The 12,365-nt window shown below is 40.1% G+C and overlaps 2 protein-coding genes across 11 annotated transcripts in view; both read right to left on the reverse strand.

Annotated features, from left to right (window-relative positions):
* The window catches only part of LOC107308186 (serine/threonine-protein kinase Nek5), a 19,032-nt gene extending 16,495 nt beyond the window's left edge, over positions 1-2,537 (reverse strand). For 3 of the 7 annotated variants that reach the window (XM_085536236.1, XM_015851871.3, XM_085536239.1), the window contains exons 1-3: positions 2,442-2,537; positions 1,831-2,007; positions 385-525 (exon numbers count right to left, since the gene is read on the reverse strand). In XM_085536236.1, coding sequence (XP_085392362.1) covers positions 385-501 — 117 coding nt within the window. In that variant the 5' untranslated portion in view covers positions 502-525; positions 1,831-2,007; positions 2,442-2,537. Of the gene's footprint in view, positions 1-384; positions 631-908; positions 1,041-1,830; positions 2,008-2,441 lie in introns of those variants that run through there. The other 4 variants (XM_085536235.1, XM_085536234.1, XM_085536237.1 and 1 more) reach the window with 4 other exon arrangements.
* On the reverse strand, positions 2,377-11,994 carry LOC107308188 (serine/threonine-protein kinase Nek3). 4 transcript variants are annotated; one of them, XM_015851878.3, is made up of 15 exons: positions 11,814-11,994; positions 11,299-11,392; positions 10,492-10,589; positions 9,413-9,496; positions 8,519-8,586; positions 8,315-8,401; positions 7,247-7,301; positions 6,803-7,003; positions 6,391-6,460; positions 5,640-5,683; positions 4,682-4,784; positions 3,663-3,809; positions 3,303-3,437; positions 2,932-3,058; positions 2,377-2,537 (listed from the first exon to the last, which is right to left on the reverse strand). In XM_015851878.3, the coding sequence occupies exons 1-15, from the start codon at positions 11,928-11,930 to the stop codon at positions 2,471-2,473; spliced, it is 1,497 nt and encodes a 498-aa protein (XP_015707364.1). In that variant the 5' UTR covers positions 11,931-11,994; the 3' UTR covers positions 2,377-2,470. The 4 variants fall into 4 exon arrangements, with proteins under 4 accessions (XP_015707364.1, XP_085392368.1, XP_015707363.1 ...); XM_085536242.1 differs by having other exon boundaries at positions 8,315-8,404; XM_015851877.3 differs by having other exon boundaries at positions 9,413-9,634.
* Between the last annotated feature and the right edge of the window lie 371 nt (positions 11,995-12,365).

Here is a 12,365-nt window from a genome sequence, read left to right on the forward strand (position 1 = left end):
AAAAAAGAAAGGAAATGGAAAGGTTTATAGAAATGCATCACAAAATTGTGCCTTGTTAATTCATTAGCAATATTTCATTGCAGCTGAATCATCCGCTATAAAAGTTAAATCAGGTAGTACAATGCTGAGTAGGTACAGATTTGAAAAAAAAAACAAAAAAAAAAACCAGTGAAAAACAAAGTGTTAATGCCAAAATATGGATTTATTCTACCTTTAATATCACTAAAATGGCAGTCAAAGAGTACAGAGTCCAAAAAGTTCAACTCTACCCCTATCAAGAACTACAAACGTGGTAAGACTTCACCCAAGTACATAGGCCAGCAGAATGCAGTCATCACAATCTGGTAAATAACTATAGTCATCATCCAGGTTTGGTTGTTTTACCTTAGTTAAATCGATCTCTTTGATAACACATTGCTCATCATCCGCTTTTGCTTTTGCCAAGAATATTTTGCCGAAAGATCCTTCTCCAATTTTTTTAAGGATTTCATATCTATCCATGAAGGCTCCGTTTTAAAGCAGCAGCTAGAAACAAAATAAATGAACACCAAAGTTACTATTGCATGTAGTCACTGCTGTAACATCTGAGTTTGGACTGCCAAAATAGAGGCTGTCTTGCAATACTGGAACTTTCTGCATGTTTCTGTTATATTTTTATTACTACTGCTGATGCTTCCTCGAACCATTAGCTTCCTGGAAGCCTGAAAGTTAGTGTGGGCCTGTACTTTCAATAAGCACCAAATAAAGGAAAGCTTGAAACACAGAATCATAGGATCATTAAGGCTGGAAAAAGACCACTAAGATCATCTGGTCCAAACATCTGTCCATCCCCGCCGTGCCCAGTGTCCCTCAGTGCCATATCCACATGTTTCATGAACACCTAAAGGGATGGTGATTCCACCACCTACCTGGGCAGTTTGCTTCAATGCATCACCACTCTTTCTGAGAAGTTCTTTCAAATATCCAACCTGAAACTTTGCTGGTGCAACTTGAGGCATATTGCTAGTTACACAGGAAAACAGACTGACTCCCACCTCACCACAACCTCTTTGTAGGCAGCTGTAGAGAGCAATAAGGTCTCCCCAGAGCCTCTTTTCATCCAGACTCAACAATCCCAGTTCCCTCAGCTACTCCCCACAAGACTTGCTTTTCAGACCCTTCATAGCTTCATTGCTCTTCTCTGGACATGCTCCATGGCCTCAATATCTTTCTTGCATTGAGTGGTCCAAAACTGAACACAGTATGCAGAGAACAGATTTAGACTAGACATTAAGAGGCAAGACTTTAAAAGAAAGAAAGAAAAGGCAGCATAAAGTACGACATACTGATGATTTGGGAGTTTGACACTGTTTAGAGGTAACCAATACTGCAACTTGTTCTTCAATGGGCAAAATAAACAGACTGCTTGTTGATTTAGTTTACACCCCTGGCAGTGACGGCCAAAGGCATTTGCAACCCATGTGCAAGCAAACTTGGACAGCTAACAGGCACACATGCCTTGAAGTTGTATTTATTAGTTGGACTAAGAGTTACCATGGGAGATTTGCACATACAACCATGTTGTCCCTGTCAGGAATAGCAGGCAGCTCCCTCGGCCTGTGGGGCCCTCACACCCACTCGCAATGCCTCCCACTCCCCCCAGGGCCACCCCTCTGCGGGCTGAGGCCCCAGGCAGGCACTGACGGCAGCACCAGCGGGCATGGTTCCCCCACCGCTCCCTCCCGTTCTCTGTGGCACCGTGTCGTCATGGCGATGGGCCGCGCCGACCGGGTCCCCCTGCCCCGGGCCTCCCCCAGCTGCCCGGCTCGGCCCGAACAGTGGACCCGGTACCTGCGTGCGCCCAGCCGGCTCCGGAGCCCCGCGGCCAGGAGGAGGAGGAGGAGGAGGGAGTAGAGGAGGAGGAGACTTCCAGGTAGGCCTGGAGCCGCGGGCTGTGCCCTCGGAGCGGCTTCGAGTTCCAACTCGAGCTGACAATACCGGTAACGCTTTCACAGCGTTAGTTTGTTTCTATATCAAAATAGGAAAGAGCATATGGCGTACATAAAATTCTGGTCGTGGAGGTAATTAAGGCAATAAACTCACCCTAAGGTATTATCATACGATCAACAGTGTGTGAACTAAGCTTCAGTTTGTAAAGCTACATGCTGTCCAGAACATGCCCTCCAGACAAGACCTATTATTCCAGACAATATTCCAGGCAATTCCTGCTGTGCAATAATGGAGAAGACCTCTAAGCCCACCCACCCCACTACATCCCTCAGTGCCACATCCACACGGCTCCTGAGCACCCCAGGGACGGTGACTCCACCACCTCCCTGGGCAAAGCTGTGCAATTCCTCCTCAGGTTTGTGATACAGAAAATTCTTATATTCCAAATGTGACCGAGGTGATTTTATTAATAAACTTTTAATAACTGAATTACAGATAGTGGCAAGACTGACTTTCGTTACTGTAGAAGAACTCCATGTTTTCAGTCAGCGTGTTTCAATACCGTTTCCAGTTCTGACACCCAGTCTGGGTCATCTTCCTCAAAGTCCCTAAAAATAGATTACAGAATGTTATTTCGCAAAGCAAAATAATATAACTTCATAAAACCTTTATCTTCTTTGTATTTTTTTCTCTTTCTTTTTCTAAAATTACGATCGCTATGAGAAATTCTGTTAAAAACATCAACACCAGAGACTTATTTCCTGTTATATTTCTGTGCTTAAGGAATCGGTAGGGGATTTACCCAAAGTTTCATCAGATCTTCATCACTGATGAGATCAAACTCACACAACAAGACACTGTATGTGTGTTGATATGAAGGCCTTGCAGATGGACTGCAGCAGTACATCCCTACCTGAGTAGGTCATCTCCAAGTGCTATATAATATTTTTTAATTGCTTTAATGAAACAAAACAAAAATACAAGGATGCGATATGGACATACGTATCGTCTTCATCAGATCTAGGCTCGAGTCTCTCCAAATCCGTGTCAATATCTTCATGTTCCCCATCTAGTTCATCAGATGCTTCGGTTTCATCACAAAGTGGACCTCTGAATATATTTTCAGAAGCTTTGAAAGCATAAGCCAAAATCGTAAGTTTTAGAATGAAATTATTAATAATGTACATACAATTTTCTAGTTTGCACCTAGATCTTTGCAGATTCGAGTACAAGCTCTTATCTATTTTATGTAGAGATAAACAAGTAACTTCAGGTTGGATATAATGAAAAGGCTCTGCCACAGAGGGGGGTGGGCACGGAACAGGCTGTTCAATCTCTATACACAGGGCCTATTAATAAACATAGGAGTTTACCTGGTTTATAAATTGTGTATGTTTTAAACGCTAAGCTGACATCTGCATTACTGAGGATGTTCATCAGGGTCCGAGGAGTTTCCTTAGTCCACTGCTTACGTGGCTTATTTTCACTGTAGTTTGTAACAGAGCCATCTAGGTATAAAATCATTATTAAATACTATTACTCAGATGAAATTGAATTAGCAACATCAACTGCAATTATTTCTTAATTGCAATTATTTCTTAAGTGCTTGTTAATAGAACGTTTGTAAATGATTTTTACATCACCTTAAAAATTACCTGTGAAGTTTAGGTTTTTAACATCTGTGAAGAAGCGCTGATACCATTTCAATTAAAACACATGTGATTAAATCTTACTTTTATTCTCTTCAGATGTAAAACTGGAAGAAAGCAAGGGAGCATTTTCCAGGACATCCACTATGGTACTGAATGTTCTCTTCTCCCATTGTCTCCTGTGGAGATGTGTCAAATCAGTAACTCCTGAGAGGGCTTCCAGAGTTTCTGCTGTAATTACAACAACAAAAGATAACAGCAGATATCTCGCTGTTTACTGTCCATTCAAAATAGCACTAAGTGTTCAGCATTTCATATTTGATTCTATGAGCACAATTCTCAACTTAGAAAAAGGGTGCAGAATAACTCCATTGAGTCCATTTATTCTATATCAAATGTCTTCAAACAATCCTTTCTAAATACTTTGGCCAAATCAATACAATTAGGAAGCAACAGACAGTGGCATGGATTTATCACAGAATCACACAGAATGGCCCAGGTTGGAAGGGACCTCAAGGATCATGTAGTTCCAACCCCCCTGCCTGGCAGGGCCACCAAACATACACATTTACTAGATCAGGTTGCCCAGGGCCCCATCCAACCTGGTCTTGAACACCTCCAAGGACGGGGCATCCACAACCTCCCTGGGCAGCCTGTTCCAGGGCCTAACCACTCTCCTAGTGAAGAACTTCCCCCTAACATCCAACCTAAATCTTCTTTCTTTCAACTTAAAACCATTTTCCCCTTGTCCTGCTATTATCAGCCCTTTCCAAGAGTTTACTCCCCTCCTGATTATAGGTTTCATAGTTTCATAGTTTCATAGTTTCGTGCGGGTTGGAAGGGACCTTAGAGATCATCGAGTCCAGCCCCCGGAATTCGAGCCTCTGTGTAGCAGAGCTGCACTTCTACCACTTGCGCCACAGGGGGGATTTGAACTCCGGGCCCCAGTGGTGCAAGGCGGTGTCTTTAACCACTGCGCCACCGGGGTTCCCTATATGGAAGATGCAGGCTTGAGGCTCCACCTGTTTAAAGATCCGGATCAACATCATTTAAAATCACTAGGTTAGAAGGACATTCCTAATTCTTATAACTGTACAACTTACCCTCCTCATCACTTTTCCTTTGTTCTCTTGCGCATTCATCCAAACCTTTAGTAGTATTCTCACTTTTCAACTTGCTATACCTGCTACTTTCACCTTTGCTTGGCTTTAAAAGAACAAGGACCGTGTTAAACATTATCTTCGCTATACAAAGAAACAAAGCAGTAATATTAACATGGTGTTAAGTATTACAGTTTTACAAGATGGCTGGCCTAAGGATCAGAAAACTAAACTACAGACACCATGAAAGCCACAGCAATTGCACTGCATCTATTTTTACACTACTATTCACGCTCCATGTTCTTTTCTTGACAATCACTGTTTTTGAGGCTAAGTATGAATGTAGTTACTTGATGCCATTTGTGAATTTCTGATTTGTTTTACATTTGCAAACAGTCACGATATAAAGACACGAGTCCTATTCCCTGAGAGAACAAGTCGGACCCAAATATTAATCTTTCCAGATTGACAGGTCTATTAAAAGAAAAAAACTGAGCCCTACTGGCAACATGCTTTGAAAAAATATACTCAATATGGCTGGGACAGGCTGTGCTACAGTCTACTCAGAAGTGATTTCTTGGTCACTTGTTGCTTAATGCTCCTCACTTATGATTTCACATTGGTGCTAAAACCTAGTGAGAACGACATCCAAACCAGGTTGTTTCTACAGGAGGCTGTCCCTAAAGCAAAGAAAATGCATAATTTTATGCAGTATCTTAGAACTCAGAAAAGTGAGATTATTATTAACATAACTATAATGAAACCCGCTTTGGAATTGAACTAAATGCGGCAAACATCAAAATGTTACAAAGGTCTGAAACTGCAGTTGAACTCTGCAGTTTGAGTGCAGGTGATAGCAGGCATAGAAGACTGGCCTATAGTTTAGCATTACCAGAATGATAATTTTTTCTCATACAGAACTGTCAAAATGTAAGTAGTTTATTTATATCTGAACACCTACCTTACTTTCTTCCTTCTTTGAGCCTCCACCAGCTGCAACGCTACCTGATACATTAAGGAACAGATCCAGGAGTTAATGCCTTTGGCAAACGTCTGTGGTGAAGTGGTACTTGAGAAGCATGACATCATTACCACTGATGTTGAAATGATGATGAAAATTACTTTACACTCCTGTGTGAGTCTGTATATCTCATTCTCAGCACTAAGTCCCTCAATGTTAAAATCCTCTGAACCTTTCTGCAGTAAAATACAACTGCTTGGGCTGCAGTTGTGTATGAATTTGAGTGTCATTAAATGCATGCAGTGTAGTTGAATTTATGCATTAGATAAAATCCAAACAACAAAAATAGCTTGTTTCACTGTGTTCTGAGAAAGAAAGCCCAGTCACATTTAAAATAAGTACAACAGCAAAAAGTTTTGCTCATTTGAAGATGAACAAGCTTAATCCCAGCACAAGTCTAAGACTTAAAATCTTTTACTGCAGCACTGCGCTGTATTTCTGACAGAGGGAAGGTAATAGTGTATAGCACTCAGCTGTGCCCAATTACAAGCCTTCTAACATGAAGCTTCATGGTGGAATGTATGGAAAATACTCCAACAGTGTATTACTGTATTACAAGTTCTGGAATATCAAACTTTGAAACAATTAAAAATTGATTCAAGCACACAATCTGAACATTTTACAGCTGTATTTAAGATCCTACAATTCCTAGTCACTTCAATTATTCCTTATCAAGAAAAACATCACTGACCTTTTGGTCTTGTTGTAGTGCCTTTGCATTTCCTCATTTCCTTTAATTCTTGCTTGAATTCTTCTGTCACCTGGAATTGTGTGTACAAATGCTCGAACTATAAGATTTTAATCTTTCTCAAGCTACTGTATATGGCATTTGTTAGAAAGAGACACTGCACGAAAGTATTGTTGCAGATAACAATGCCTTATTTTAGGCAGCACGATGCCAAATACTCAACTTTTCTTCTTAAAACCCTTCAGAAAACTCATTTTTCTGGGATGTCTACAAACACATTTATAGCTTTTAACGTAGGACCTACACAACACTACATTTCATACTGTAATATCCTACCAAATAACAAAAGAAATTTATTTAGTGTCTGACACGTAGATATTACTGCTCAAATCCAGAGAAAAAGACTACACTGTACCTCAGAAGGGAAACCATTTTCGATAAGTTTGGCTAAGCAACCTCTTGCAAGAATAGTAGTCGCTGATGGACGATTCTTTGGATTCCTCTTAAAAATCTGTTTTATTAAGTAATGGAGTTCATAGGAATAGTGAGATGGCAGTGGACTGTAGGATCCTTTGCATATCTTAAGGATTAGATGTTTCCAGCTATTGGCTTGAAACTGCATTAAAAATAAATGAACATCAGAGCACACAGTGTGTAAAGTATTAAATAAATCGATGTCATAGAAGAGCAACTTTATTATATAATAATAGTGCCATGCATCTATGTAGATTCTCTATAGTATAGCAAACACTTTGGCCAAAAATGTAATTCTCTATGAATGCATCAAAGTTCAGCTAACTGCTGATTTAATTTTAAGCAGTTTCAAAACTGTTCTAATGTCAGAACAGCCATAACTTACCGGATGTCTAAGAGTGCACAGCTCATACAGGATGCACCCCAGAGACCATATATCACTGTAGGCATAGAGAAAGATAAGAGAAGCTGAGACAGAAATTACAGTTTAACAGCAAATAAAATAGCCCAGTAAAAGTGAAATCTACTATGTGTACATAACTGAATTGAATAAACTAAAATCAATGTAAGTAAGTCTAAAAGTCAATATGATGTGCTTAGCCTCTCCAGTGGAAATGATCTTGTTGATTTTAACCCACCTTGAGGTAAGTAATGTGGATGTCATACAATTGTACTCAGCTTTTTATTCCCAGAATGTCTTCTAAGCAATTTGCTACAACAATATTTATCTCCTTCTGCACTGCAACACCTTTGTGCTCCATGGTCTTAAGCTGCACAACCCTAACTCTGAGAACTGGAACCCTAGTCCCGGCCAATGAACATTCTCCTACAGTGAAAACATCACAATTTCTTCACAGAAAGCAAGAACTGACACCTGCAAAAGATGCAACTTGACACTGCTCTTGTGAGAGAAGCAGAAAAATCTTAAGTGCTATAATGTCTTCTCTCTGCTGTGAAAATGAGCCACTTTGCAAATCAGATTCAGGTACAAGTAGGGTCGCAGAACAGAACTAGGAGAGGGGATACAAAACAGCTCAGTAATATCAAGTCTGTGAGGAAGCTGTGAATGCCATTCTATCAGGTTGCTCACAGAAGTTCCCCCATAAGGATTAGAATAACTGGGTTCAATAAATCTAAGAGTCATCAGTTCTGTAGCCATCATCCCTACATTAAGACGGGCAAGAAGAGCTTAAAAAAATAAAACAAGCCTTATTTACTCTTACAAATGAACACAGAGGTCAGTTTTTGAGCTTCTAAGATTGAAGATGCTATACTTTCAGTTACCTAAACAAAGAGGAAGTCAGGCATTTGCACCTAAGACCCCCCGCCCCAGAAATTACCTCTTTCTCAATTCAGGGCTTTCCTGAAATCAAACAAGTTCAACTACAAAGTCAGATAAGAATAACAAGTCAGTCAGTCAATCATTATCTGTGATCACTGAAAACATGAGTACCTTTTGTTGTTGTATGGCATGTTTTCCCATATTTCAGGAGGTACGTAGTAAGGAGTTCCCACATATGTGCAGGCATATGACACTGGGCTATTGAAATGACAGAGAAAATCCACATGAAGTGTAATGCTTCGAGACACTTTGTACTACTTAGGTATCGTAAAATAAATCTCAGCGCCACTGAGATCAGTGGAAATATCCACATACTGTGCAAGAAGTCGTGCAGATCCAAAATCTCCCAGTTTTACTTTTCCATTTTGAGTGAGAAAGACGTTCTGCATTTCAAAAGAAGAACAGATTAATACACTTAATAATTTTTAGGAAACGCTTCTGCAGTTTGTACATACAAAACAAGACATTGATGGTCACTTCTGACATTCTGTATTTCCTTTTACTTGCTTAACCTAATGCTTCTAGGAAAAATAAGCTAAGTATGGGAACTGATGAATCACAGCCTGAACCTCTGACTGACCACCTGTGGTGAGCAATGAGTTGGCCCTGGGAGCACAGGTGAAGGCAATGCAGCTGTGTGACCAGAAGGGGAGGAGTCTGGCTGCACCTCTCCTAGACCCCATTTAAAGGCTGACTGCCACTGGGGAAGGATCTCTCTCTGGAGATCACTTCTCTTGGAGTTTTCTTTCAAGCTTACAACACCAGAGGGCATTTTCCATTTATTTCCAATTACTCTTTTCCAACATAATCTTTCCTCCTATACACTCCCTAAAGGCCAGCCTATCTTCTCTGTACACTTGTTGATTATATAGTTGTTGATTACACAGTACACTTCTGAGTTTCTATCTTTCTGCTAAGAAATAGTAAGAAAGTAAAAAGTAGAGGCAAGATATTTACAAACTGTTTAATCAATCCACCTTTCCTCACGCTTCTACTATTGTTCTAAATTATCTTCAGTCTGCCACAAGCACTTGGTGCTATAACCAGTGTGGCTATGAAGGGCATAATAATATTAAGATGATGTGTAAGACCATGAGGTTCCATGCAAGTGAAAGACAGCATGTAGGAGTAGCAGGAGGCAGAATGGAACATCTGCATGCAGAAGAGTTGTATGTGACAAAAAAAAACAAACCAATTTGCTCTGTTCACCTTAGATTTGATATCTCTGTGCAATACACGCTTATCGTGAATGTGCTTCACACCCAGGCACATCTGCACAAACCAGCAAAGGATCTGAAAAAAAAGGAAGTGCACTTCCAACACCTGAGAGTCATAAGTAACTCCAGCACAGTGGCTTCCAGTTTCCACAAAAGGCTGAATTCTTTCAAACACAAGTATATATATTTTAACATGGCAGAAAGAACGCTGTGTCTAGAAAAAAAAAAACCATTAACACATAACAATCATGAAGCCAGGGGGGCAGTACAGGTCATTTTACATGTGTGCTAATTACAATTCCATAGCAAATAAGCAGATAAAAAATACTTGCACTGAGATAATACACCATCTCTCAAATGAACTGTATTATTTTAGATGTACAAAGTAATGGTCATAGAGATGTTTAGACAGTCTAAGTACGACATGAGCTGAGGATTCTGGTCTTTTTGTTTTAACAAAGATGATGCTTATAAGTGGCAGGATGCGGCTTTTAAATCACAACAACAGAACTTTGATCTTTCCCCTAAATAATTTCATAGTTTCCACAACAAAAGGAGTTCATGCATCACATTTGCTTCAAATGTCCAACTGCTGCATAATAATTTATTTAGTCTCATGGCTAATCTCTATTATCTCAGCACAGTACTTCATTTTCTTTTCATTTGCAGTACCTCTTAATTGACTGGTCTGTATTATATTCTTACTTAAGTGCATGCATTTATGCATTCAAGTCTGTGTTCTTCACACTGTTCACACATTTCTCAGATACAGACAGCAATTTATTTCTCATTCCTTCTACAGTCCAGTACTTGTTCTGCTGGAAATTACAAAAGAAGCAAGAAATGCTTCTATTCCCTTGATGGGTTGATGAGTTGATGGTTGGAATAGATGACCTTAGTGATCTTTCCCAACTGTAATGATTCTACTATCATCTTGTTCCATTTAATGCAGTTTAAGGCATATGTATATCTATTAATTATTTTATGTGACACAACATACTTCTTGATGTACTTCAGTTTACGTGAAGAAGGACTCCAAGGTCCTTGTTTCAAAAATTCATATTTTCTTACCGTGTCTTCAGGGAACAACTTTCCTCTCTGGTGTTTAATCTTTTGCATTAGATCTCCATCATCACAATACTCCATCACTATATACAGGTGTCCATCAGCTAGATTTCAGGCAATTCATAAATAATTAGTAATTTAATGAACAGAATAGATATGTTAGTGTTACTATAAAGTTCCAACTGCACACTAAAAATATGATTTTCCTGCCATAGGAGTACGCAATTTTAAATTACACTTTACAATTAAACTTGAAAAACAAAACAAAACAAAACACACCTTTATTGTGTTCAGTTTTGGGCTCCTCATTACTAGAAATGATATTGAGGCCCTGGAACATGTTGACAAGTAACAGAGATGCTGAGGGGCCTGGAGCACAATTCTAATGGGGAGTAGCTGGGGAACCAGGACTGTTCAGTCTGGAGAAGAAGATGCTCAGGGGAGACCTCACTGCTCTCCATAACATCCTGAAAGGAGGATGTCGCTAGGTGAAAGTCAGCCTCTTCTCCCACATAACCAGCGATACAACTAGAAGCAATGGCCTCAAGTTGCAGCAGGGGAGGTTCAGGTGGGATGTTAGGTAAAATGTCTTCTCTGAAGGTGTGGTCAGGTGTTGGAATGGGCTGCCCAGGGAGGTGGTGGAGTCACTGTCCCTGGAGGTGTTTAAGAAACATTTAGATGTGCTGAGAAACATGGTTTAGTGGGAAATATTGGTGATAGGCAGACAGTTAGATTGGATGATCTTGGAGATCTTTCCCAACCTTTGTTAGTCTATGATTCTAAATAACAGATATTTTAAATTTGTATATTTACCTTCAAATGATTCTTTATAGGCAACAATATTTGGATGCTTCATTTTAGCCAAAAGAATAGCTTCCTTCCTAGAGTTCTCTACACCAGATGAGGACTGAAAATGTAAGTACATCATATAAAGGTCACTCTAACACATCTTCATACATACCCATGACACACGTTCACACATGACACTTTAGAATAACAGAATAAAATTAATTTAAGAAGTCCTTTAGAAATCTTATTTAATGTAAGGTTTATTACTATTTGTAGACTTCTTCCTGGATATATTGCTGGTTCAGTTAATGATTTTCTATTTTAACAGCACAGAACTATACAACAACAAATCAGCACACAATACCTTTGGAACAGCTGACAGCTGCGCTGCATGAACTCAGTATAAAACCAAGTGCCCAAGTATTAACATGCTTTGACCTCAAGAAAGCCAGAGCCTCTCATTTTGAGATTTTTTGTATATATTTGTTTATATATATAAAAATAAGTGGAAGGGGAGGAGATGCACATGCATCACTTACCACAGGAAGCCTAATCTCCTTCATGGCATACTTCTGGTCGCTGGCTTTGTGCCGAACAAGGAGAGCTCTCCCGAAGGATCCCTCTCCCAATACTTTCACTACTTCGTACGCTTCCATTCTTTACAAACCGCGATAGCCGAGGCCCCGAGGCCGCCTCCACAAACACAGAACAACCCACTTCGGGGCGGGAAAGGAAGGAGGCAACCGCCCCGGCCTCTGTGGCAGTGAGGGAGGGCACAGCCATGGCGGCGGGCGGGGCCTCATTGCAAGGGCCGGTTAACAAAGGGCTTCGCTGAGGGGATTTTGCTGCTCCATGTTGCACAAAAGCCAAGGCCTGAGCCCTGTAATCCAAGTCACTATGTGCTTTCATTACATTTAGTGTCATAAGATTAAACACTGGAAAAAAGACCTTAAATATTAAAAAAATAAGTGGAGTTAAAGCCACTTCAGAAGCAGACACAATTAGAATAAGCCAAAATAACACTCAGAAATACAGTCCCAAGGCTGTAGCCATGAGCTGCAATTAGTTTCCAACCCCAAAGCTGTAAATAA

This window comes from Coturnix japonica, chromosome 1 (genome assembly GCF_054131305.1).
Source record: "Coturnix japonica strain WE chromosome 1, WE-NBRP24, whole genome shotgun sequence".
Taxonomy (NCBI): domain Eukaryota; kingdom Metazoa; phylum Chordata; class Aves; order Galliformes; family Phasianidae; genus Coturnix; species Coturnix japonica.

What these genes read in the sequence shown, in the direction of transcription:
- LOC107308188 (XM_085536241.1), bottom strand. Translation starts at nt 11,930, where the DNA reads ATGGAAGCGTACGAAGTAGTGAAAGTATTGGGAGAGGGATCCTTCGGG. An exon ending in ACAGAGATATCAAATCTAAG is followed by an intron (nt 8,587 to 9,412) that starts GTGAACAGAGCA and finishes TTTGAAATGCAG; the next exon opens with AACGTCTTTCTCACTCAAAA. An exon ending in CAAAGAAGGAAGAAAGTAAG is followed by an intron (nt 4,785 to 5,639) that starts GTAGGTGTTCAG and finishes GTTCTTTTAAAG; the next exon opens with CCAAGCAAAGGTGAAAGTAG.